This window comes from Phlebotomus argentipes, unplaced genomic scaffold (genome assembly GCF_947086385.1).
Source record: "Phlebotomus argentipes unplaced genomic scaffold, Phlebotomus argentipes genome assembly contig_6, whole genome shotgun sequence".
In the NCBI taxonomy this organism is placed as follows: domain Eukaryota; kingdom Metazoa; phylum Arthropoda; class Insecta; order Diptera; family Psychodidae; genus Phlebotomus; species Phlebotomus argentipes.
The window spans coordinates 2748389-2774575 of NW_026776145.1; the positions used below are offsets into that span (position 1 = coordinate 2748389).

The 26187-nt window shown below is 37.2% G+C and overlaps 5 protein-coding genes across 10 annotated transcripts; 1 reads left to right on the forward strand and 4 right to left on the reverse strand.

Moving 5' to 3' along the window:
* Positions 1-6010: 6010 nt before the first annotated feature.
* Positions 6011-9321, reverse strand: LOC132256130 (troponin C, isoallergen Bla g 6.0101-like). 2 transcript variants are annotated; one of them, XM_059752340.1, is made up of 6 exons: positions 9209-9321; positions 6946-6973; positions 6797-6877; positions 6417-6728; positions 6328-6348; positions 6011-6133 (listed from the first exon to the last, which is right to left on the reverse strand). In XM_059752340.1, the coding sequence occupies exons 1-6, from the start codon at positions 9209-9211 to the stop codon at positions 6129-6131; spliced, it is 450 nt and encodes a 149-aa protein (XP_059608323.1). In that variant the 5' UTR covers positions 9212-9321; the 3' UTR covers positions 6011-6128. The 2 variants fall into 2 exon arrangements, with proteins under 2 accessions (XP_059608323.1, XP_059608315.1); XM_059752332.1 differs by lacking the exon at positions 6011-6133 and having other exon boundaries at positions 6320-6348.
* On the reverse strand, positions 7045-9321 carry LOC132256123 (troponin C, isoallergen Bla g 6.0101-like). Its single transcript, XM_059752319.1, has 5 exons — positions 9209-9321; positions 8313-8337; positions 8126-8245; positions 7775-8053; positions 7045-7698 (listed from the first exon to the last, which is right to left on the reverse strand). Exons 1-5 carry the CDS (start codon positions 9209-9211, stop codon positions 7673-7675), a joined length of 453 nt encoding a protein of 150 aa, XP_059608302.1. The 5' UTR covers positions 9212-9321; the 3' UTR covers positions 7045-7672.
* A 672-nt stretch (positions 9322-9993) lies between these two features.
* On the reverse strand, positions 9994-11585 carry LOC132256113 (troponin C, isoallergen Bla g 6.0201-like). Its single transcript, XM_059752308.1, has 5 exons — positions 11424-11585; positions 11037-11064; positions 10902-10963; positions 10218-10551; positions 9994-10146 (listed from the first exon to the last, which is right to left on the reverse strand). The coding sequence occupies exons 1-5, from the start codon at positions 11424-11426 to the stop codon at positions 10118-10120; spliced, it is 456 nt and encodes a 151-aa protein (XP_059608291.1). The 5' UTR covers positions 11427-11585; the 3' UTR covers positions 9994-10117.
* A 5460-nt stretch (positions 11586-17045) lies between these two features.
* LOC132256037 (insulin-like growth factor-binding protein complex acid labile subunit) lies at positions 17046-24918 on the reverse strand. Of its 5 annotated transcripts, none has more exons than XM_059752249.1 (9): positions 24831-24918; positions 22778-22821; positions 19520-19950; positions 19233-19455; positions 19030-19166; positions 18526-18678; positions 18278-18458; positions 18078-18217; positions 17046-18015 (listed from the first exon to the last, which is right to left on the reverse strand). In XM_059752249.1, exons 3-9 carry the CDS (start codon positions 19884-19886, stop codon positions 17714-17716), a joined length of 1503 nt encoding a protein of 500 aa, XP_059608232.1. In that variant the 5' UTR covers positions 19887-19950; positions 22778-22821; positions 24831-24918; the 3' UTR covers positions 17046-17713. The 5 variants fall into 5 exon arrangements, with proteins under 5 accessions (XP_059608232.1, XP_059608202.1, XP_059608210.1 ...); XM_059752219.1 differs by having other exon boundaries at positions 22778-22835; positions 24831-24910; XM_059752227.1 differs by having other exon boundaries at positions 22778-22835; positions 24450-24902.
* LOC132256146 (uncharacterized) lies at positions 20913-21691 on the forward strand. Its single transcript, XM_059752352.1, has 2 exons — positions 20913-20956; positions 21030-21691. Exons 1-2 carry the CDS (start codon positions 20951-20953, stop codon positions 21471-21473), a joined length of 450 nt encoding a protein of 149 aa, XP_059608335.1. The 5' UTR covers positions 20913-20950; the 3' UTR covers positions 21474-21691.
* Positions 24919-26187: the final 1269 nt, after the last annotated feature.

The window sequence follows — 26187 nt, forward strand, 5'->3', positions numbered from 1 at the left end:
AGCGACCTTGCCGTCCACTCAGTTCATACATATGCATGATATTTTCCTTTCTTTCGAATATAACCCAGAGAAAAGTAAGCAGCAAAAAATGTGGTAATATTTGGCACAGGTTGAAACAGAGATGTTGTGTTACGGATTTGGCGAAACTTTGATCAGACAAGCAGATAAAGATTAAGAATACATTTGACAGACTCAAAAGGAATGAATTTTGCAAATCTCTTTTCAATAAGTTTCGTAATTGTGCGAAAGTTTTGAATTTTTTTTTACTTCAAAGCTAGAATTCTTGAACATTTGAGCGGAAACAGCTAAGTTTTTGTCCGCGAAAACGTTTCTAGTGTCTCAGTATAAAACAGCTTCTTGGATAAGATTTACGACTTCATTTTACACGTTTTACACCAATTTGCTGGAAACGATTGAGTTCTTTTGGAAGTAATAGCACATCTTTTTATTACACCAAAATGCTTCAAATAAGATGATTTAATGTCGCTATAAAATTAGTGATCTCGTCTGAAATTATGGCTCAATTTCGTTCGACATGTGATTGAATTAAAGCATTTTCATTAACAAAGTGCTGCTTTAGTGCTTTTCAGAGCCCATCATTTTACTATTGAGAGTCTTCTGCATTTTCTCTGCCACCGCGGAAGGCAATCTCTTATACTCATGAGGCATTAAAATTCGTTTCACTCATTATTTTTTGATGGTTTCGCTGACAGGTGACAAAGTGCAGGCGATAGTGGATCTCAAAGCACAACAGCCACGGTCTGCGTGCTTTCCGTCACATTTTAATTCATGAAAAGTGTCATAAAAAGGTACATATTAACAAATTAAATATTGACCACATGCTATGTAGTTGAGTTATGAAGTGAATTGATACACCTACTTTTTTGTCATTTTCACGAACGTGGTTTCTTTTCTAGAGCACCTTTGATAGACACATTCATGTCTGCTGGGTGGCTACATTTCAATGAACAACAGGTTGTTTGTCAATTTCATCGAAGCATTCAACATTAATTAAAATTTGTAACACTTTCATTTCTGAAGTATAGTAGCAATTTTGCACTTCCCTCCCCAACTTGTCCCATCCGACCTTTTTCACTTGCACCTTCTGTTGCGGAACCCCGTGGAAAAGCTCCTCTCGAGAGACTAACAAATCATCACGCTTACACTGGGAAAAATGCTTGAATACTTGAGTCAATATTTGTGGTAATTCAGGTGTAACTCAATCTTTTGTGCGCACTGCCGAATACAATTTACAATGCCCTCTGGAAAGTGCAGGTAAATCCGCAACAGCATTATGTATGTATGTATGGGCACATTTGCATGTGCGGGGATAAATGAAAATGAATCAAGTGAAAGGATACTTTACGAAAAGATTTTGCATATAAAGCAAGCTTGAGTGTGCAGATAAAAATAAAAAGACACCATTTTGTGTCATAATTGTTTCTTTTGCACTCGAATTGCCATCGCATTTTTGGTTATACATTATATCAGGTGACATGGCAGCGTGAAAAAATCGGCACTTCTCTATCTCTCTCGCACTGAACTTGTACGGTTTCGTCAGCGGCCAAAGCTTTGACTTGTGCAGCGAATGCAAGAAGCCCGAGCCAAACCGCAATGACCATTCATTTTATTGCCTTCCACATTACAGAAATCATCTGACTGGAAACCTGAATCAAGCTGTGATTAAAATTGATTTTAGTTTTTTTTTGCCCTAAAATGAGAGTATCGGGTTTATGGTGTAGATAAAAGTTTTGGGTTAAGGCACCGTGGTATATAGCAATCTTGAAAATAAGAATAATGTGGTGCAGTGCTGTAAATTATGTATGCATTTCGAGTTTTTCGAATTAAACGAAGGTTGCGTACAATTTCGGTTAGAAGGTGGATTTACGACTGATTGACTGAGATCAGTAATTCCAAGGGCACGAAAGTTAAGTATGCAAAAGAATAAGATCAAATTCAAGACTTTGTATTAATTAATCAAATTCATTTGTGCGACTTTGTGAAACTCGGGAATTTTTCAATATTACTTAACAACTATCGAGACCCTCAAATCATAGGAATTACTCCACTAAAGCGTTCCATATCGTGGCTTGTATCTCCTCAATTGAATCCAAACTATTTTACATCACGAGTCTTTTCAGCCTCAAAATTAATTTAGATTGACAAACGTGCCAAACAGGAAGCTCGTTTGCAAAATTTGGAGGGAAGAAAAAATGAGAGTCATCCAGTGAGAGATGAATCGCAGTTGAGAAGGAGTCGCTCAACTGCAAAAATGACTTTCTCCCACGAATATTCATGCGCGAGATCAATAAAAATGTGAATCATTTTTGCTTTCAGTTAGCGAAAATAAACACTTCCTCTCACCGCTCGATGAAAACGAGAATTTTGCAGCACACCCACTTCTTCGTCCTGAACATTTAATTTACATTCATCTCATAATGTGTAACAGCACGTAACATTCGATCTCATAACTTTGGTTTTGCTCTGAGACGAGGGCAAAAGGGGTATCGAGGCCTTCGGATCTCAAACCTAAAAAGTCTGATACATTCTAAACGATGACTGAGAAGGAAAAATCCCGAAATATCACATTACACGCAAGGTTTTGCAAATCAAACACGCATATTTAAAGATTTTTAGAGTAAAATTGGGTTCGCTTGAGAGTTCTCATGGAGTTGCCACATAAAGCAACCGCCAAACTATCGTGTGCATTTAATCACATCCAATTAATTTCCAATTAAATGTTCACTGGCTTGAGATTAGCTTTTTCCTCTTTCCACCTTAATTGCGCTCTCCTTCATGGAATAAGGAATCGTACTTGTGCATATTTCTCTAAATTGAGTGAGAAATTCCTCGGCAGAACACCAATTTGTCTTGGACCGCTAAATTGTTTGAATTTTGATTATTGAGTGTGATAAAGTGGGTTTCAAACTAACTCTCATCGACGTCATGAAGTGCTCGATATTTTTTTATAGCCTCTGTGGTACGTGTTTAGAAGAAGTGAAAGATTTTCTTACAAAACGTAGGAGATTGACTATTTTATTTATTTTCTGCAGCCGCTTAATTGTGTAACGTTGTATGAAATTCAGGTCGATCACACCATATTTGTTAATTTTCTGCACTTCTATTTACACGTATGGGAAAGACGTCCAGAAGATTTGTGCCTTAAAATTTTCCAGCAACACACAAGCTGATCATTTCTTCTCTAAAAGCATGTCCTCCAGTAAATTATGCATCGTGTCACTCTAAAAGTGAAGTTGCAACTTTGGTGTTTCTGCACTAGTGCGCAATGGATTTGGAGTTTATTATAACGGAAAGACTAGACATGCCTTAAGAACTGACCCCAAAAAATGGTCGTAATTAATATTAACTCATGTGATAACTTGCCTTCTGCGAATGCGGTCGCTTCTATGGGCAAAAAACTAGAAATTTGTCCATTAATTTAAATGCAACTCTGAGAGAACGATCACACACTGTTCCCTTGAAATTCTTAGGTGTCTTTCAGATTTATGATCACACAAGAGCTCCGCTTTTCGTAATTCGATCAAGTGCGGCATATCTTATGATCATTCAAATCACGATTGAAATTAATTTTAATGACTGAACAATATTTGATTAGGGGAAGACTTTGCCAACTGCCTGGATTTTTATTATTATTATTATAGTTCTATTGCGCAGAGGAAAACAAGCAACATGAAACAGTCGAAGGTATGGTGAGATCTGTGAATTGCATGAAGGAAATTATCAATTAACGTGAATTAATGAATTGGAATTTGAATAGGAGGAATAAGAAAGTGAAATTCCTTTCCTATCTAATCCCAGGAACAAGTCGCATTGCCCAATTCTCGTAGGAGTTCAAATACTTCGTCTCCATTTGAGAAATCATGGTCTTAACCAACATAGCGTAACGCTGCTTTTGTGCATTGCCATGGGCGAGCATTAATAATTCTCTCAATCACTCTAAATAAACACACGGTGATTTTGTCACATTCCAATATTGGCCGAAGGGAGCAATAAAGTCCGCCGTCGCATTATGTCTCATATGAATAAACTAAAATTATTCATTACGGGTGCATGTGTGAAACAGTAGATTGTTACCTGAATGCTATCAGGTGTTGAAGCGGCACAAGACATGTCTTGCGGTGTGGCTGTAGAGGACTTGAAGAGGGAAGAGGAAAAAAACGTATCATACGTATATTGTTTTGCAATAAATTCAGTGCAGGGCACTAAATAAACACAAAGCGATCTCATTCTTCTAAGCCCAGCTGCTGTTTTTCTGTTGCTGCTTTACGATCAAGATTTAGCAACACTCTCCGTTGCTCTTAGAAGAAACACACCAAAGATTTTATATACCATACACACTATTTCAGTGTGGATTTTTGTGCAATTCCTGTACACAACCTACCTGAGATTTTGATTGTACAATAATCGCATTCCATCCAGTAAATCTCAAAATAGTTCTCTTTCTTTTTATTGATCACCTGACTGCCGGGTAGTGGGACAATTAAAATTATCTTAGGCTAATGAACGGCACACAAAGCCCAGCGCCAATTTCTTTCAAAATGTTTGAGCACAATTTGCCAATTAAACTGATTGATGCTGAAATTTTTCCAGACTCTGTGTTTTATGGTAGCTAAATATTTCACATTTTTTCCTCTACCTTTACTTTATCAATCTTGAAATGTGAACTGAGAAAACAACAATATCCACTTGAGTGAGTTAAATCATAATTTATATTTGATAATTAAGTGCGATTTTTGACGTGTCTTACGTAAAGGAATGCTACAAAAAATTGACAATTTCTTAATAAATCAACTATGCATATTAGGTAAAGAGATATCAATAAATTTTTTAATATGATAGACAAAAAGAATTTGATCAGCGAGAGTTTTGTCCAAAAACACCAACACCATTGATGAATTATGTCATTAAAATTTCTCCACGTGAAAAAGAATTGCTACCAGACGATTTCGCTTTTTGTGAAAGGAATCTCGCGCATGGCAGGCAATTCCTCATCTTTATCTGTTACCTCTTTTCCTCTGCCTCGGCACAAAAGAGAGAACCTTTCATCATGTGCAACTTATGAGCGGCGAAAGTGGTCCAAATTGCATAAATGTTGCAACGACAGATACTAAAAATTTAACTTTGACCATCAATAGTGGACCTTCAAGGCCGACAGACACGCAACTCTTTTTTCCCTCGAAGGTACACAAAAGAATGAGATATTTATTGAGTATAAATTTACAAGACAACTCATGGGTGTGATTTTTTATGTGAAATCTCTTGGGGTAACGCTTGTGAAAATCGATTGCGGGCGGAGACAAATGCTCGACTCAAATTTTAGCCCCTGGCGATGTATCGAGTAGCCAGAGACTTTTTCTTAGCAAGCGTTCCACGGAAAGGTTCTTATTTAGATCACCGTGATAGATAGCAAATTGTGTTATCCGGTGTAGATTCATAAATATGCACTTTATCCAATCCCCGATGGTTAGTGAATATATTTAGGTAATTCAATTATTTTTTTTTTTAAGAATTAAAGAACATTTATTAACCACCCTGGGCGATGGTTAGTCCAAGGATACATTTTTATAATTGCCATCTTTGACTGTTCTTGATTGATTTTAGGGTCAAGTGTATTTAAGTGGAATGTTTTACTAACTTAACAATTTCGACATTTTTCCTCGAGCAACAGTTTCTATTCATTTCAAGGATTGAAGACTAATTTAAGGGCTACGTTAAAAGTTAAAGAAATTTCACATTAAAACCTCTTACTCTCATTGGGATTTTTCAAAGGATAAAATAATTGTTACACAAACGACTAATTTGACAGTTATTAAAGACATATTCAAAAGTGTTCTGATAAGTAGAAGAAAAATACTGCCTACTTTCCGGTGAAAATTACTCACCTGAGTTGAATGACACTTGATCGCAACATTTTAACTTAAAAACCTTCTATTTTAAAAGACAACATTTATTTTGAAGTTCAAAGGAAAGTAAAGCACACATTTTTTGCTTCAACTATTTTTTTTTTATTTCGCCTCCCATTTCATCCTTACAAGCTTATTTATGTCGCGTACTTTTGTGAAACATGTTAATTTTGATGGACCGCAAAAAGCGTTCATTTAACAATATTAGCCTATAGAAAAACGAAATAGTGTCATCAATAAATAAAATTTACTGTAAGCACGCAGAACTTCGTCACGAAACATATAGAAAGACACTGCACGACACCGCGACAGAACGACAATCACTAAGTTCATTTTATTAATTGCTCCATCGGATTACAAAAGTTAATGTAATACAGACAACAGAATCTGTCACTTCACTCACCAGTCATCACTTCCATAAATTCTGTAGAGGAAAAGGTAGAAAGTGAGTCTCGAATGTCATTAAATGTGTTTCAAAATTGGATTTATTACCTTCGAAATCGACTGTTCCTGAGCCATCAGCGTCAATTTCGTCGATCATCATGTCAAGATCTTCATCGCTTATCTTATCGTCGAGCTCATGAAGGATATCTCTCAGGACTTCAGTTGTTAAGTATCCAAGTCTCTCCTTGTCATACAGTAGAAATGCTTCTCTCAATTCCTCACGGATCGCATCTTGATCCTCCTCAATGTCCACATAAACACCGGCCAGAGCGCAAAATTGTTCGAAGTTCAACTTACCTGTTCTGCGTGGATCGTGAGTTCTGATCAGAGTTTTGAGTGATTGATCATCAAGCTTGTGTCCTGAATATTGAAAGGAAAATTTCTGATTTATTTCATTCCATGATATTATTATAATAGTCAATCCTCACCAAGCATTTCAAGAATTGTGCCAATATCATCTGTCAAGACGCTATTGTCTGTATCGAAGGCTTTGAAAGCGTTCTGCAGAACTAACAAACAATAATAATACCGAGCTCAATATAGAGTGAAAGTGAGATTTGTCAGAAAATACTCTTACTTTTAAGGGTTTCCTCATCGAGCAGTTCCTGTAAAGTAAACAACATAGAGAGATGTTTTCGTGAGAGCTTTTCATAATATGGAGAGTATATTAAAGTAACGTCTTTCCACGAATGAACTGTGCCATCAAATTTCAGTACTTTCTTTATTTACCCAATAAATACGCCACTATAAATAAAGTCTGGTACAAATATTTACATGATGGAAAACATTTTATTATTATAACACTTATTACGAACACGGACTAAGTACAAATTAAATTGGTTTTAGCACTGCTATGTACACCGAAAATGCTCCGATTTATCCACAAACATGTTGGAAAGTGGCCAAAATGTGAGAGATGCACTTCATTCTGACTCTTCCTGATTCAATTTTGGGTGTGAGAAAAATTCCATTGAGTTGCCGCAAGACACCATCAGTGAATCAGTAAAATATGGTGATTTATTTAGAGCGATATATGTAGGTTTTATTATAAAATTATTATAAAACAACAAATAGATACATTTTCGATTCACAAATTACAATGGGCATCGCTAGAGAGAAGAGTAATGAGCCTACAAGGATGACTTTACATTGTGGCATAACTGCAAAATCTCCTAAATTTTATTTCCTCTAACAATTTTATCAGTTTTCTTTTTGCTTGATATCTTGCAGAACAGAGAGAAATGTAACACAATGTTGTAATATTTTGTATTCACAAGGACTGATGATATTTTCACTGAATATGATTAACCTGTCATGACTTCCATGAATTCTGAAAGAGTGACAAACAGAAAAAAGAGAGGGTAAATGAGGTGAAAATTGCACAAGGCGAGAAATGCGATATGTACCGTCGAAATCAACAGTTCCTGAACCATCGGCATCGATTTCGTCAATCATCATGTCGAGGTCGTCCTCGGTTATCTTATCGTCCAACTCCCTCAAAATATCCCGCAACACCTCGAGTGTCAAGTAGCCCTTGCCCTCCTTGTCATAGAGTCGAAAGGCTTCCTTGAGCTCCCTCTGAACGGCTTCGAAATCCTCCTCAACCTCCACATACTTTGACGCCAATTGGGCGAACTTTTCAAAATCTAACTTGCCAGTCTGTCGCTGATCGTGTTCCCGAATTACTGTGGATTTACAGATTAATTGATCAACCGAGAGAAATTAACCCAGACACGATGGACACGATTGAGCAGTACCTGCTTGCAGAGACTTGTCGTCCAGTGTCTGGCCAAGCATTTCCAGAATCATCCCAATCATGTCAGTCTGAATGTAACCATTCTTTTCCGTGTCAAAAGCGTCAAAGGCATTCTTCAGCACTGTACAATTTTTCAATCATTTTCATTACTTTTTCCAAGGACCCTAAACTAAAGTTCCTGCACTTACGCTTGAGCTGATCTTTGTCGAGTTCCTGCGCCAAATTGCGGGGGGAATAAAAATTATTTTAAAATATAGCAATTTAGAAAGAAAAATTCTCACGGGTGTAAAAGAAATCCCTTAGCAGAAACAGAACAAAGCGAGTTATCAAAGCCAAGAAGTATTTATGTTCGTGAATAGCATTCAATAAGTGTCTCAAATCACCTTCAAATATCATTGAATTGAGATAAGAAAGCAAGAAATATCTGAGTAAAATATACAGTAAAATATTTCAAACTCTTCTATAGCTTTCGGAATCAATCAATCGTCACTTAACACGAAAAAGGCTTCGCGACTTGTATTCCGAATAGAATGCTCTCCTTATGAATCACATCTTGATTCAGGCATTGAAAAAATGTGTCATCACATAGAGTGCTTAATAAAAAAAAGAAATTTATGCATTTTAAGAATGGATTTTGAGAATTCTTCACGTCTTTCTCACTAAGAAATAACAAGAAGGCATTTTAGGCACAATCAATCAACACTTATCTATTCACGATGAAGCCACACACATATTTTTCAGATAAATAACCCCTTGACAGCAGCAAAAATATATATAATCACTTGTGATTGAAAAAGTTCTTCCTATCGCAATTAAAAAAGGGGAAAATTATGAAATTTGCTTGTGAATTTTCTATGCACACAATTGATGATTTATTTGCACAAAAAGTGTCGGAGTCGCATTACAGTCAATCATGAATGACACAAAAAATGCAGAAACACGGCAGTTTTTTCCACAGAATTTTAGTTAGGACAAACTCTCACTATTGGAAAGTGCATGTGATTTTTTGCAATATGAAAAAAATCCGGATGAGAAACTTTTCCCAGAAAAAAAGTCCTGAAGAAAACCAGCAAAAATCACTCACCATTGTGGTTGATTGCGCACAAAAAACTGATTATGGAAAGAATAAATTTTAGCAATTTGATAGTAGTGGCAAAAGAAGTTGGGGACTGGGCGAAACTCTTCTGAGAACTGCGTAGAACCAGGTCAGTCGGAACACTTGCACATAAATTGACTGAGCACAGCAATTAAAGTGCGGAGATCAATTAAACTTATAATCACGGCAGATTATTTCTAATCGCTCTCTGAACTCGGTTTGGCCATTGATGCCGAGTGTCAATAGTACCATTTTAAATTAAACTTTCGCATCAGTGGCGGATTCAACGATTTCTCGGCCGAATCGTGTCTCTGCGTTGATGTCCTTCTACTTTCCGAACCGAATGTGGCCAGTTGAGCCATATAAATCATTGAAAAGTTCCTATGAAATGCCGGAAAATTTGACATTTCTGCAGGGGCAAATTTGCATTTGGCTCTCAACTGATTTTCACAGTAGGAGAAAATCACCGCGAAACTTTCGATGAAAACCTCCATCCACCTCTGGATTGCCACTTAGACGCGCGACGATTCATCAGTTCGTTAACCGACTATAAATTCGATTTAAAAATATTGCACAGTGCATTGCAAGTATGCATCCCAGCAATTGGATATATGCATGTGGAGGTGTAATGCCTCAAGATAGGTGGAAATAAGTCATCATTTCACGTGTCATTGGCGAGACCATCCTCTATTACACATGCTAACAAATAACTATATCATAGACGTACGAGTTTAATTATATAAATTGAATTAATTATAATCATTTATACAGAATTTATTTTCGAATGGATTTATTTTTGGTATTCGATCGAGCAATTTACAGCTGATTAAAAAGATTTGCTTAATGTGCAATTTTGCCCCTCTTCCTTGTACTGATTGATCGCATGCGATGAGGGATTTATTCACCAGTCATAACCTCCATGAATTCTGCAATGGTGACAGAAATAGAATTATTGCTAGACACCAAAATAGGATGGCATTTGGCTCAGCTCTATTACCATCAAAGTCCACGGTTCCCGAGCCATCGGAATCGATCTCCTCAATCATCATGTCTAAGTCCTCCTCCGTGATTTTGTCGTCCAGTTCCCGAAGGATCTCCCGCAGAACGCCAGTGGTGATGTATCCGTTGCCCTCCTTGTCGTACAGACGGAAAGCCTCTTTCAGCTCTGCCTGCATCGCCTCGGCGTCCTCCTCAACCAGGAAGCGGGCAGCCAAGGTGGCGAACTCCTCGAACTCAATCTGACCGGATCCATCAGCGTCCACTTCTGCGATAATTTCATCCAGCATCTTCTGGTCGAGCTGATGTCCCAGCATTCCCAGAATTGTGCCCACCTAAAGTAGAGAATGTGCGGAATATTTGAGTGACATTTCCACATATAAATGAAATTTTCATGAAAATTATGATCCCGCATGTTGTACACAGAAACTATTTAAAGAACAATTTCTTCAATTACTTAGAGAATGTCTCTAATACAAAATTCATATAACACTAGACACATCTTTTGCATTTCTAATTTTGTAATAATGATTCTCACCGATTTCTCTATACACAATTTTGCATAAAGTTCTTCACAGTGCAAAAACTATATTTTAGATGATTGCTCCAAATTCACATACGAAATTAATATAGTCATTTGCCACATTGATTCTATCTTTTTCCACTTAATCGAGCAATATCTTACCATCGTGGCTTCGATGAATCCCTGCTTTTCCTGATCGAAGGCATCGAAAGCCTTCTTCAGCACTGCAAGAGAAGAAAAATTCACATGATAATTGACACAAATTAAGGAAATTGCAGTCGTGAGAAGGCAACTTACGCGCAACTTGCTCCTTGTCCAAATCATCCTTCACATTATTGCAACGGCCGCAGAGCGGAAGAAGAGAAAGATTAGTAATGCCACTTTAATTAGGGTGGATGTCGCAAATTCATGGGAGCTGATGATTTATTGAGTGGCTCTGGATATTGGGGAGGTCATGAAAAATGGTCAGTAATAGTGATAAACATAATTAGGCACGTAAATTTTACGGGATGATGTCACTTCGGGGCACATATCTCAATCTCCGGATGCGCATTTTGGGATTTTAATGAACAACGGGGAGGTCTTATTAATAAATTCCTATAATCACTGGCTATATACTCCAAAAAGCACACTCTTGAGACACTTCCTAAAAGCTAAATTCGTCTGAGATTTGATGATACTAACCATTGCGAAAAGACTTTAGTGGCGGGCTCTGGCAAGTAAAAATTTTCGCAGTCAATTGCCGAAATCACGGAACAACTTCGACATGTAATGCAACCGAATGAAGTGGTGGTCGGTGGTTTAAAGCGCGAAGTGGCGAAAAGTGTGGGATTTACCACAGATATTGCGGGCTACCTCGAAAATTTTATAGTTGTTTTTTGAAATGTTGTGAAAAGTTTCGCTAAAGTTGAGTTTTAACCCGATCTCGTGAACTATTTTCAATTTACTTGTAAGACTCTCCCATCGACTCATGGGAGGTTTTATGATGTATATTATTTTAAGGTATTTTCTGTATGGGGCGAGCAAGACTGAATAATACGGCACCCAAGTCACTCGTGTGCTGATAGACAGGCACAAATTGCTCTTGGGATTTTATTCACTCGCAAGTGCCACACAGACACCCAGTGCCTCATCCTACCGAGAGGTGGACCATGGCATTGGCAGCTGTCGTTCAGCCTTTTCGCAGATATTAGCAGAAACTACTTAGAAACAGGTGTAAATTGTATATAGTCGATTTCAATATTCATTGTCTTTTTTACACATAGCGCAGTGTTCGTTACCTTCTCAGTTATCCGCAGACACACACTCACGCCCGTGTGCGCCAACACAATGGAATCACTCTAGGCAAAAGGATTATGAGCTAAATTTGACGCACAGTCGTCACAATAATTAATAGCGAATATGCTGTGATTGATACTCGAGCCAAAAGACAGGATTATTCTACAGAAGCTCCAGACAAATTTGTACGCAATTATGATTGATTAAAGAAAAAAGATTCAGAAATTTTATTTGAAATTTACTCAGAAGACTTCTAACGTCTTCTATTGCTACTTTTCCCCCAAGAAATTCGATAACATGAAATGAAGTGATGGGTTAAGAAATTATAATCGTCACTATATTGTTAATTTTATTGTGTATAATTGTATACATTTTTTATTTGACATCCTCAAGGTGCACTATTTTAATTGAGTGGAGAGAAACAATACAGAAATAGGGCACCTTGAAAACACTGAAACCATCTCTAAATATTTTCACAATAGTGTAAGGAACAAGATGTGTGCATTTGCCAAAATCTGTCCGAATCATCTCTCACATCTCTGGTAGGTTTTCCCTGATTGTTGCAAATTTTCCAACGTCACACGGCTGACAAATTGACACGAGACAGAAGAGAAGGATTTATGCAAATACTTTGTAATGTTGTGTAAGCTGATGCGTTACCGCGGAACTACTCATACAGCTCGTATATGTTCTCATTGGTGGTGTACATGGAGGTGGTTCTGGTGGAGGGCGCGTCGGTGGTGAGACTGGAGTTCCTTCGTGGATGGGGTGGCAGCGGCGGTGGGCGATCCAGGAAATTGTCCTCCAAGTATATAGAGTTCTGGTAGATATAATTGGCCTTGTCCATGCGCCAGGATATATTGCTGAAACGCGGAGGATTTATGGCTGAGACGTAGCTCCGGCCGCTGCCAATGCTCGTGTCGGAGAGACTTCGCAAGAAGGGTGGCTTTGAAGTGGATGAACGTGGCGTAACGGAGGCTCTCGGCGGATATGATGCAACCTCGGAGGTTGGACACTTCTTGGGCGTGAAGGTGAATTTGGCACGTTTTATCAGAGCCGAGCAGTGGCGGATGCTGCAGAAAAGACAAACTGCTCCAACGGCGGCACTCAGAAGTAGAGACGTGATCATTAGCGTAATAAAAGCTGCTTGGTTAAAGCACGTAACGTGCTTTTCATCCGGATGATCAGGCTTCTCATTAGGCGGCTTTTCCGTCGATGATATGTTCTCTGTTGGTTGCAAAGGGTTCACTTCGGTTGTCTCAATTATGTGTGTACTTGGTGGTTTTGGCGATGGCACAGTTGGCGTTGGCGTTGGATTAATGCTCTTGTCACAAGTATTGCAATCGCTCACAAATTCCTCCCAACATTCACTCGGCAGCATGCATGTCAACGGAAAGGAGAACATGTATCTAGTTTTGGGAGTGTCCAGATAAGTCTGAAGCTGCTTGAGGCCACAGTTGCACTTCAAGGGATTTCCAAGGAGGTCTATTAGAGCGCCTTCATTTTTCAGGATCAGGTCGAAAACTCTACTTGGAATGCTTTCAATATTGTTTCCTCTCAGTGACAGATATTTTAGAAATCTTGAATGATCAAATGTACGCGAATCAAGTTTGGGAATGTTAGATTCTCCCAATTCCATTATTATGACATTCTGAAGAGCCGCGAAAGAAAATTCATTTAGTGGCCCAAGATGGTTGTACTTAAGGCTCACGTATTTCACGCTAGAAAGGCTCTTACTGAAGTTACCAGTGATATTTTGCACTGGAAAGTTCGCTAACAACATCTCTTCGAACACCAAGACGTTCAGGCTATTTGCGAAAGGCACAAACACTTCATTTCTAAAGAACCTCAACGGCAAATTAATCAGTTCCAGTCTTTGGAGCGCTTCTAAGCCTTTGAACGTGTTTTTTGAGCACAGCTTCTGCACTTCCACGTTCATCATCACAAGTGTTTGGAGTTTCTCGAAGCAGCGTGATGTGAAGGACTTGTCTTCGATGTATTTTATGTGAGAATTCATAATTTTAAGTGTGTTGATATTGGCTGTGGTTTTTAACCAATTCTTAAGGATTTTCCTCCTTGGAAAACTGCAGTGATTTAGCTCTAAATTTATTTCCTTGCATTGGCTTTCCTGTAAAGGCAATAATCTATTAAACATATATAGGATAAACAAACAGAATGCTCTTGAATGATAGCTAACGAGAAAATAACGCTCATTTCCCGTTTGTTATCAGCCACTTAGCCGCACCTGATACATACATAACTGCGTAATGTACATATGTATTCCGAGGAAATTTTGAACTCACCCTGTGAAAAGTGTCAATAATCCAAGTTAAGTGATTAATCCTTCCATTAGTGCAGGTTATATTGCAGGATGACATGAAGCAGAATTCTATGAACGCCGTTGATCCGTGTGTCGACGGTTGATATCTTTCCGAAGTATCTTCTTCCCCTTTTTGTCCGTCTGTTGCAGAATCCCAGATTGTTGTCTGCCAATCAGTGATGGTTGAAAAGTCAGTGCTTTCAACTGTTGAGGAAACTTCCGTGGTGGTTAATTCAAAGATGGGCGTTGAGGTGATGTCTGGTGGCGGCGACGGCAGCCTTTAATCCATAAATTACTCTAATTACTTCAACTTTCACATGCACTGAAATAGACACTTACACTGCAGCCGTGCTCATGGTATTGGCCAGGACGATCGCAAAGAGCAGCATGAATGATAGAACACCAAAAATGATAGACAAAATCTTATTCCACCGCCTATCCCACTCCTGAATTTTGATCCAACCTTCACTTTGCTTGGGCTTTTCGAGAGTGAAACTTCGTGATTTCGACTTGAGCATCGCACCTCAGGCACAACAATACCACATCGATCTGCAGATCAGAATGGGCGTAGTGGAAATGGCATGGAAATCTATTGTTGCGAAACTGATAAGATTTTTGTCACCGCAGCTCGTGTACATTAATCGATCGGAATGACTGCGGTGGGATCTTGTAATGAAATTATTTATTCAGAGAAATACCCTCTGGTATCTCTGCTTTGACGCCATAAACATATGCAAATCCTTATCAGTTGCTGATTTTCATGTTTATGTAAATGTGCGCGATAAAAGGCTCATATAATCCTATTTGTATTTCAATGCGGCGCCAAATGAGGGGTTTTTGATTTCTCGAAAGCTTCTCCACGTGGAAAATCAATGTATCATTAAAATGGTGAGATGCGAAAGACGATGTGGAAGTGGAAATCGAAAGCATCCCTTTCAAAATCACATTTTGATCAGATGTGTTGGTAAAAGGAAGAGCAGAGATGCTTTGATGGTGGAGTATTCTGAGAGATATGAAAGCGTAGCTGATAAACGACTTGGGGAGAGCTTTGCAGCAAAAGCTTATTCGTGTTTTGAACTTTATGGACTTTAAAGATAAAATACCCCTAAATATGATTAATGTCTCCGTAAATAACATTTATTTATGGAGTCACATATATATACGGATTGTAGTTGTGATGGTTTCACAGGACAATTATTCAGCTAAGAAGAAAATGCTCAGAGAGATAATAAGAAGGCCAGGATTAAGACGCACATTTCACGAAATCAAAAGCCGGATTTATTATTATTTTTAAATAGGTAGTTTTTATACGATTAATGTAATACACAGAAACATTAATAGTGAATTAAATATGATAAGAGTGATTACTCATAAAACACTAAATATTTATGTGTACATATACTTGTCTTACATCCTAATTAGATCCTTAACTCCATCAAATACATTTTGACTTTTCATGCAGTGTTTTTCTCTCATTTTGGTATAATTAATTTTTTTTATATTCCACTTCCAAGGAGGAATGTCTCAAATTGAATGTCTTTCCGAATTGACAAAGATTTGCTAAATCTATCCAAAGTTTGATAAATCATTCCCAATTTTTTTGCGATAAATTCATTAATTTACATGTCTCAAGAGGGATCAGAAAAAAGTAAATTTCCATAAATATTCACTTCAGTAAAATTTTCCATAAATTCACAAAACACTCGCTTCCATAATATGTCTCTTTGCGTTTAACGTTGGAAAACACAGAACTGTGAAATACAATTCTTCCAATTTGTAGCAGATCTTAGAATTAATCAAAATTATGGTATATCTTATCAACTATGATGTGTTATAGAGAAAGGCATCTGTCATAAAGAGGCTTGATCTAATTCTCTTTCGTCTCTTCTTTGTAAGATAATTAATAAAAACACGGCATCCTGACCATTGTGCACCCTGTTTTATTTCTTATCTATTCTTCCCTCTGACAGAACTGGATATGTATGCGACTTTGGTTTCACTCCTATCAATCTCTTAGCATTTAACAATAAATTTGAAATTTCACATTTTTCACATTACACTGAGAGTATTGTAGAAATTTTCACTGTTTTACACAAAAATGCTCAATTTACGATGATATGTATCGATATTATTTCAAGATATGTCTCAATTATCTTTTAATTAGTTTTTAGAAAATAACAATTTCTTGATTACTATCCAGCGAGTTATCTTTAACATGATAATTCATCACAGCATCTCCCAATTTTTTTTTTAAACTTTGTTTTCTATAACAATGAGACGAAAACTATCTTCCAAATAATATAATTTCATCAAAATACATAAAATAAAAAGATCATTCTAGCGCTAAAAACAAGCTTTTCATTTGCGCCTAGCAATTTTTAATTTTCATATTCATTAGCATTAAAGTTGTAAATAAATTTAAACAGCAAAATTTAGTGGCGATTTCTTTATCCAATTTTGCTAAAAATATTCCCAATTACAATAAAGTTTTTAACAGGTTAATATGCCAATTTCTATAAAAACTTTCTTGTTTCAATATATTCTCAAAGAAACAGAACTTTCAAAATATCTCTTACAAATTTTTTTCCAAGATTTAAAATTTTTCGAAAAAAAATTAAAAACCGTCAAAGTTTCAAAGTATGCAATTTCTAAATATTTCTTAAAGTTTTTTTTTCATAATTTTTTCTTTTATCCTTCCATCTTACTAATACAATAAAAGTGTTATCATTATACATAATATCGTTACGTGTTATTTCTCATATCTTGTCAAAATTGTATATTTAATATCATCTCTTGTACTACCGAAAACACGACAGATTTCGGATCCATTTATAAAATTGTGTCTCAAATATCTCACTCACTAAATATTACTTTAATTGAGTTTTTGGTATTTGCTTTCCCGTCTGTTATACCTCTTTTCATCTTTACTTAAAAACTTATGTTTTTTCGTTAATATACATATTATTTCAAAAAATGTAAATATATGTCATCTCTTTCAATAATATACATTAATAATTCATATAAAAATGTTGTGATATGATTGCAATTCACAGATTTTCTTATCATTTTAATTCTAACTTGTTTTACTTAAAACTTTTCTCTGAACTCCAAAATTAGCATTGTTGCAATAACGCGTTAACCATCTATGGAAAATGAAACATTTCTCTTTCTACAAAATGTTTGCTATCGCCCATCGATAATGGTGACAAAAATTAATCCTGTTGAATCCTCCTTAGTCACCCTTTCTAGCCGCTGACACTCGGCTCAGGTGTTTGCCTAAGAAGAACGCAATCTAGACCAATTGATGTTATCCTCATGTTTCCTCATTCATATCTCTATCTCGATTTGTATTGCGATCATAGGGATTCTCCATAAATCAATAAATTATGCAAGTTAACATGAACCAAACCATATCGAATAAGCCCATTGAAACGATCAACAGCGTGCTAACCAGTAAGTTTGCAGATTCCCCATATAAGTTCATTCCTTGTTGCCCATTGCTCTTCCTAATGCAATTCATTCGCTCAAGCGGCATATTCTGCACAAAGTATTCCCTGTTCTCGTTCGGCATCGTGCACATGGGTCTCTTCTTCTGGGTCATTTCGTCGTCTCGATTCTTGAGGTCTTGCAGCAAATTCGGGAACCAGATGAGTTCGCAATCGCAAATTAACGGATTATCTGCAGAGTACAATTTGTGTTCAGAACAGTGACATATTGCGATATATCAATTTTGGGTTTACCCATTATATCAACAACTCGAAGTGTATCCATTATCGGCTCCATCACTTCCTCTGGAATCCGAACGAGCTTGTTATTTTGAATGCTAAGGGTTTCCAGAGAATTCAAATTCTCAAATGCCATGGCTGGAAGGACTTTGATGCTGAAAATACAATTATTGCTTTGTACAAATCGATTAGACAAAGCTCTCAATTCGACTTACTCGTTCTTCTGCAAATTCAGGAATGTAATTGAATCTCCAAAGCCCACAAAAGCATCCTCTGATATCACGCTTATGTTATTAGACCTCAGGTCTAAATGTCTGAGTCGATGGAGAGGCCTGAGAGCATCACTCGGAATGATGTGTAAATTGTTGTCACCTAATCTCAGATACTGGAGATTTTCTGAGGAGCGAGAGCAATTATAATTAATTCAAAAGAGCGACAACACATCTTAATATCAACAACATACCCTCCAAGCCGGCAAACGCGTCCTTGTCGACGTAGAAGATAGAATTTCCCTCCAATTCAAGCGAGTTGAGAAGAGTCAGATGACGAAAAACATTCGCGGGAACCTCAGTTAATTGGTTATGAGCCAGAATTAGCGAATCCAAATTGCGTAAACCTGCATGGGAAGAGCATGAGAGACAAATTATACTTTCTGCCGTAATGGCCCCCACCGTTTTTTATGGCTCTACAGTGTTTTATCATCCCCACGTGATGGTAGTAAAATTAAAAGCCATTTGACGGGAGCTTACTTAAATTTTTGCAATCAAGCGCTTAAATGACACCCCTGGGAGGTGATGACGGAGGAAAGAATGTAGTCTTTTGATAATTGCATACTTCAGCAGATTGGATGCTTTATGAGACGATTTACGTGAAATATTGAGAAAGATTTGCAAACCATCTTCTCGGAGCCACTTCATTCTGGAGGACGAGAGGCTAATATTTCAAATTAACACAAGTGTTTGCTTACCCTCAAAATCCCCATCCTTTATCTTCTTTATTTTATTCTCCTGAATTTCCAATTTCTTCAGTGTATCCAGAATGGAGAGAGCTTTTTGTGGCACTGTTGCCAATTCATTTCCACCCAGGTTAAGCCGCTTTAGTTTCCTAAAAAAAAAAGAAAACTTCACTTGTACTTCACCATCTTTTGCTAGAAGTATAAAAAGAATTTACTTATCGAGTCCTCGAAAAGCTTCAGGTTCAATCGACACAATTTTGTTCTCGTACATTGTGAGAATCTCAAGGGTATCCAATCCCTCGAAGGCTTTGTTGTGAATCTGAGAGATTTTGTTGTGATTCAGATTCAGAATCAGAAGATGGTGAAGATTTTTCACCGCATTCGATGGAACGTTGGATAGTTGATTTTGAGAAACATCTAACTGTGTGAGACCTTTACCTGCAGAAGAGAAAAGTGAGAGCATTTGTAGAGCTTACTTAGCCCCTATTTCACTTTAGCTTACCTAGAGAACTGAGAGCTGTTTCTTCAATTGCGGCCAAACTGCTGTTGTGAATAGTCAAGTGTCGAATATCCAAGGCGAGGAAAACAAAACCTTGTAGTTTCGGCAAATTATTGTGACGAAGCTTGAGGTAAAAAATGATGGGGCTCTTCCCTTTAAGCGTGCCCATGGCCTTGTTGATGTGAGTGATGTCTGTGGCTTCACACAGAATATCCAGGCCATTCTTCTTCACTTGGCAAGCACATGGGGAGATTTCAGCGGGAAGTGGACATATTTGTGGCTGTCCCGGCTGACCACTAACAGCAGGCAGAAGTTTAAACATAAGACCCAAAAGCACTAACGCCGCTCCCAGAATGTTTGATGAAAACATTGTCTTCCAGCTCTGGACACCGATAGCCTGCCCCGCTGATGAACAGCATACACTACAATCACGTCTGCAAATGGAAAGGAAGCACGTGAAATGCGATGAACGTGAGAAACGTGGATATACTTTTTATCTGGCGCAATATATCACAATTGAGTTTTAGCATAATGTATTCAAACGCGCCATGCTTCTATAAAAGAGCAGTAAAGGATTTGCAATAATATGAAACACGTGGAGGAGCAAGAAAGGATGATCGTAAAAATCTCTCTCGCAGCTCCCAGGCAAGAATTTATTCACAATATGAACACAATTTTGATAAACGAGATATGAATGGCGTTAGAGAGACGGTTTACATCAGGCAACATGACTGAAAACTCAAATACAGTCATCAATCACGAAACTTTCTGAAAATTCTAACTGCTTTGGGTAATATGCAGGTGAGCGTTCAAAATTAGGGCTTATTGAAAATTATTTATATGAAACGAAATGTTGAATCTAAAATTGTCAAACAATGCCTAAATATACATTCCGTTTAAATGATGATTTTGAATAAATAAAATGTAAACCATCTTATCAAAGCGTCCGGCAATAATTTATCTGATACAATTAGATGTCTATTTTATTATACTCTTTCAGCACCAATATTTATCAATTTGCCGGTGGGAATGGTGTAATTTGTGTTAATAGTTAATGAAGACAAATAGAAGTTTTTTGCCCTGAAAATCGTGGCTCTTGTCATTTTTTGTCCTCCTCAATAATGAATATGAATTTGCTTGTGAGAAGGAAAAAGGTATTAATTGCCCGTTTTTCACCCTTATATCAACGCGTGGAAGTGTAATTAAAATATGCTTAAATGAATAGTTAATCCATTGCGCAACGCAGGTGGAAGGAAGTAATCCCTATTGGATGCATTATATGAATAGCTGGTATTAATATGTAAATATACCCTTTGCTGTATGGTGGTTTATTAGAAAGTGAAATACAAGCAACGCAGGTTGTACTATAAATAGTGAGCGTAATGATAGTGTACATCGCAGTTCATTAAAGATTAAAATAGGAAAATCACACGAATGATGGTGAGTTATTAAAAGCTACGCCGCTGATACACTGTGCGGCAATTTCATTAAGTCTGATTGCTCTCTATTGCAGATTGAAGTACTGCTGATCTTCATTGTGTCCGCCGCCCACGCCCTGCCATCCCACAGTATGTGCCACAGGTCACCACATGCAGCCGTATCGTCGGAAGATGGAGCCGTTCTGTGCGCCCCTGCGAGTCCACAGGCAGAGTCATTTGCGAGATCCCCTAATTGGCAACCTATTCAATTTCCTGATGGGGTCATTAGGACTGATGGGAAGCGAGAGCAAGAAATCAAATTGGGCACTGAATCACCCGATGGTGATGGAGATTTAAGAGCAGCAGAGTCATTCAACACCGGCTTTCACATGTGGCCCTACAGGAAGCCATGGAGTTTATTTGGCCATGGGCACAACCACGGCTTCTGGCCGCCACCTTTGGGGGCGACTCCCTGGGGAGATCCCTTCGCGTGGCCACGACCGCCACTTCCCTTCCTCGGAGGATGGCCGTGCTGCTGAGTCCCAACCTTCCCGCCTCGCCACTTGCACATGCATGAAGGATTTTGGAGTAAAATGTAATTTTGAGTACCTTCAGCTTTTAATGTCGAAAACCATTCTAATTAAAAGGTTTTCCCGCGAGCACCGTGAAGAAAAATATTATTTATCAGTGTCTCATCAAGTGCTTGTTATTCTGCAAAACCTTTCTTATCTCATCTAATATTTATTCACAATGTATCCACCCTAAAACAATAATGAACAATTTTCCTGGCGTTTCACCAACACCTCATTTCCATTCTCGAACCATTTTTCTTAATAATGAACTCTTGAGCAACATAAATATCAGGCCCAAATAAAAATTCCCCGCCGCGAAAGGGAGAGGAAATGGCTCTTACACGATACTTGAATTAAATTCTGTGAAATGATAGTCAGTAATTCACTCAAAATGAACTCTATACCTAATTAAACAGGGCCGAAGGAAAATTCCAATGCTAAATTTCGTCGCAGGCTCCTTCGTAGGTAATTTTAGACGTTGATACGCCCTTAAAACATTATGAAGGCGTTGCGTATCTACAAATGTTTGAACTGACATTTATTGATCCATTGAGTGGACAAATTGCCGCGGTGTTTTGTGAATTATTGACATCAATATGAGTACTTTTTCACGCGAGTAATCAAGGGGCTCTTAAGCTATACAATATTATATGGGAGGAAGACGTATGATTATTGGAAATAAGATATGGCATTAGCCGAAAATGTAGATTAGAGATATCGCAAAAATTATGGCCACTCAATTCAACACTTATATATTAATTGTACGGCAGTGGCTAAATTTATGTATATATTATAGTGTAATTAATAAGTAACAGAGAATTTGTAACATGATATTAAGCATTTCTGTGATGTGTAATTTCGCCAATAAAAGTTACTTAAAACACTTTTGAATTTATGTCAGCACTCGAAAATGGAACTTGCTGATAAAATAGTTATGAATATATGCTGAAATGGAGATAAAGTTGGAATACTGAACATATCAATTTCATAGTATTCCACAATTGAAACCGCTCTATGGCTTTTCATTTTCATGTTTGAGGAATGAACCATAACAAAAGCGGATGCATAAATACATATTTCCCACCATGTAATACATATGTAAAGAGGTACAAAATGGGGTGCAGAATCCCCAATTGTTCTATACAGAAATGTAAGACAAAAGCTGTTATTGAACATCTCATTTTCCTGGGTTGAAAAGGAAAAAAAACTTCACTGAGACAGTCCAGAAAGTCTTATCAAATTTCACATTATAAAAAGTCTATTTCACTCACCAGTATTCTTTTGAATCAGCTTGTTGGCTTAAACGTCCCATTTCCTATTAAAAGTAACCTTGAATGAGAGATTTTACAGGAGATTTTTAGAACATTTTCTACACCAAAACAACATTTTTAGAATGTAAGTAAAATAAAGAATAACACCTGAGCAAAAATAATCACAAAAAGCATTAACGAGAAATTTGTTTATTATACACTGTGATTAAAGTTGTCACTCGGAACTGATCAATTTACATAATATCAAACAAGGGTCAGTCACAATGAATGAACTGTGAAGTTCAAGTTCTCACAGTAATAACAATGATCATTTGAGGGCATTGGCACTAAGGGCCAAGACCTTTGTTGGCTCCCCAACAGAAGAGATCATTTTGAGACAATTCAATTAATTGTCAGACTGGTTAATTGATTGATTTCACACTTTATTGTCAGATACAATTAATGGCGGAAAAGGAATACTAACTAATTGATAGAAAGTGTGTTTGTAACTCCTTCGACAAACAGTCTAAACAACATTACAGTCGATCAATATATCGTTTAGGAGTAAATTCAATTGCTATTAAATTTGATATGACATTTCTGACATATCGTAATTTCAATCATATCTCTCTTGAAAATATAAGTAAATATACATGACTTTTTCTACCCTTCTTTTTCATCTCGCTCAATTTTGCCGGCTGTATGAACAAATTATGTACATAGTAGTATTGGTAAATGACAGAGCTGCACTTAAAATGCTTCAACATATTGTGTGATTTTCAATAATTTCGTATAAATATATTTTATCTTTATCTTGGTTTTCTCAAGACAATCAATGGAGTTTAAATAAAAAGATTTTATTTTGAATTTTCACTTTAATTTTTCAAACTGACCGTCTTTCTGACTATTTTCGCTTGGCTAAATTTTGCCTAAATTCACAAATGGAAACTTCGCAATTTTATATATAAAATAACATCGTATTTGATCTATTTTTGCACTCCTTGCATTTATTTTTAGACCCATTGTGAAATTCTTTCGCCCAACATAGAGATTGCGCTGGCATTTATCGCTTGGTTCTGTACACCGTGCGAGAGCTGTGAGTTTGAACTCAAGGCTATATCATCTACCGGAAATTTAATAAACGTAATAACATATCACTATATTGTATTCTCATCTCAGATCCATACGAAACATGACTATATCCTTTATTCATGCTCGCACAGCCACTACATTCGTTGTCAAATTGGTCACTCAGTCACTTAACAAATTGTATTCGTTAGTGAACACTGAAATTCAATTTATCGATTTTATGAAATATAGAGGAAGAATAACACGAAAATGGTATTTTGAACTACGTGAAAATATCCTGAAAACGCACTTCTTCCCATGAACTCTCCAAATTGGATTATGAATTATATGAACGGATACTTTATCATAATTTACATCACATTTAATAAATTATCAGTCAGACAAGTTTCACAGCTTCGCGAGAGATAATAACTTTGGGTAGTGCTTTGTTAAAAATGCATGAATAAAGCCACCACTTGGTAGATACATTTCACCAGAGAATCGAGACTGTGCAACATTTCGGGAAAAAAATCTGTGATATTTCACCATTTTTCTATCCCCAGCACTCAATACAATCTGCCATATTGATAGGGTGGGAAAAGAGAATGTGTAGTACATTAATCACCTCTCAATTAAGAACTTTACAACACAAAGCACACTCAGCACAGAACTGTTTATGATGGGTAAGGAAATATATGGCTTATCCCTTGCACAACTCGTACTCAACTAACTTCTCGCGTCCAAATGGTGAATCTCTTCTATATAGTCATTCGTACACGAATAGGCAAGTCAAAGAAATGTAAAATTTTCCTCTACAGAGGAGATTTCTCATGTGAAATGTGCACTTGTGACCTCTCCATTTAATTATAAAACATCTCCTTCCTTCATGTGTGGCTACAAAAACGCAAGGGACACGGACAAAACTTCTACACACTTTCCAAAGCTGGCGATTAGACAGCACTTGGCGAAATAAACATGAGAAACACTGCCGACTTTCAATACTCACAGAACATTTTGATTTCTACACAATTCTACTGCGTCTGATAACCTTAGATGAAAATTCTCCACCACCCGTGCAGTGCAAACAAGTGGCTCTCTGCGCAACTCGTAGCCCCATGGAATTTCTGCTTCCGTCCATGGCATGTGAGGAAGCTCTCGCGAAGAGCTTTCATGTTTGCCGAAACTCTGCCCGCTGCGATAGTCTATTAGACACTTCTCGCCTAACCCCTTTTCTAGTCAATATGTGTAATAGTGGTGACGCGTTCCAGGCGTCTGACTCCACCTCTGCTTGGCCAATCCATATAGCAGCAGCATTCCATGGTGAGGAGAATCTCAAAGTGTTCCGTGGAATGATCAAGAAATGGGTCAATACCTGACATGGAGCTCCATATAGCCATCTCCATTCCGCATAGTACTATGCATGACACACCACCGTATACTAATGCGATGTACGGAGAAACACCTCTCAAGGAGCACGAATGAGTAACATGTTCTTCTGATAGTAGGAAAGCCAGCGCAATTCACTTAATTAGTTAGAGCTTTTAAAGCGCGACGTGTCAAAAAAAAATTCCCACTGTTACTCTCAAATCTGTGGTAATGCCGGGTAAGCATTTTGGCTCTCAACATAACAAGCATGCAAATTGGTGGTCACATGCAAAACGTCAGTAGCATGAAAAACATCAATGTTGATAAAACTTAAAAATTCACACATTTATGTACAATATTACATGAAATTAATTGTTCCTTTGATGTGTTAGCCAAGCAAACCCTGAAATAGAAAAAAATCACGCTATTACAACTGTGCCAATTTTTTTTACCTCTCCCTTTATTCAAATTTACAAACATGCAAGAATGTTTTCAACATAGAACATGCACAGACTTCTCCGGAAGTCAATTAATCTTCTCATGTGAGATAAGCTTGAATAATCCATTGCAGTGACACATCCCTTTGATGCCTCACGTGCTGCAATAGATATATTATTTTATTATATTGCTAGGAGGATTTATTAATTATATACACAAGCTTCCGAATTGGAAAAGTTTTTCCCAAGTATGAACGATTATCTCGTCAAAAAGTCGATGTTACTTTGAGAGGAACTTTACTACTAATATTGCCATATATCTTTTACTTCGAAGGTACATTAATTCGTATCAAAATCAATAGCATAAATAAGAAACGTGATGTACACATTTATGTTTATGATTTATAATTATGACTCTCGAAACTAAAGCCTCTGGCTTAGAGATTTCCCTCTGATAAGATTTAATTATTATTTATTTAGTCAATTCCAATAAGTTTGTGATTTCGACATTTTTTTTACACAAAACATCACGTTAACATTTCTTTCAAAAACTCTTGCCAA

Coding starts and splice junctions, on each gene's coding strand:
- LOC132256037 (XM_059752249.1), bottom strand. CDS start 19,886: ATGTTTTCATCAAACATTCTGGGAGCGGCGTTAGTGCTTTTGGGTCTT. Junction 19,167..19,232: donor GCTTTTCGAGGACTCGATAA/GTAAATTCTTTT, acceptor TTTTTTTTTTAG/GAAACTAAAGCGGCTTAACC. Junction 18,679..19,029: donor AAAGGATGGGGATTTTGAGG/GTAAGCAAACAC, acceptor CTTCCCATGCAG/GTTTACGCAATTTGGATTCG.
- LOC132256123 (XM_059752319.1), bottom strand. Junction 8,246..8,312: donor CGACAAAGATCAGCTCAAGC/GTAAGTGCAGGA, acceptor AAAATTGTACAG/TGCTGAAGAATGCCTTTGAC. Junction 7,699..7,774: donor AGGAACTGTTGATTTCGACG/GTACATATCGCA, acceptor TCACTCTTTCAG/AATTCATGGAAGTCATGACA.
- LOC132256113 (XM_059752308.1), bottom strand. Junction 10,552..10,901: donor GATTCATCGAAGCCACGATG/GTAAGATATTGC, acceptor TCTCTACTTTAG/GTGGGCACAATTCTGGGAAT. Junction 10,147..10,217: donor GGGAACCGTGGACTTTGATG/GTAATAGAGCTG, acceptor TCACCATTGCAG/AATTCATGGAGGTTATGACT.
- LOC132256130 (XM_059752332.1), bottom strand. Junction 6,878..6,945: donor CGATGAGGAAACCCTTAAAA/GTAAGAGTATTT, acceptor ATTGTTTGTTAG/TTCTGCAGAACGCTTTCAAA. Junction 6,349..6,416: donor AGGAACAGTCGATTTCGAAG/GTAATAAATCCA, acceptor TTTCCTCTACAG/AATTTATGGAAGTGATGACT.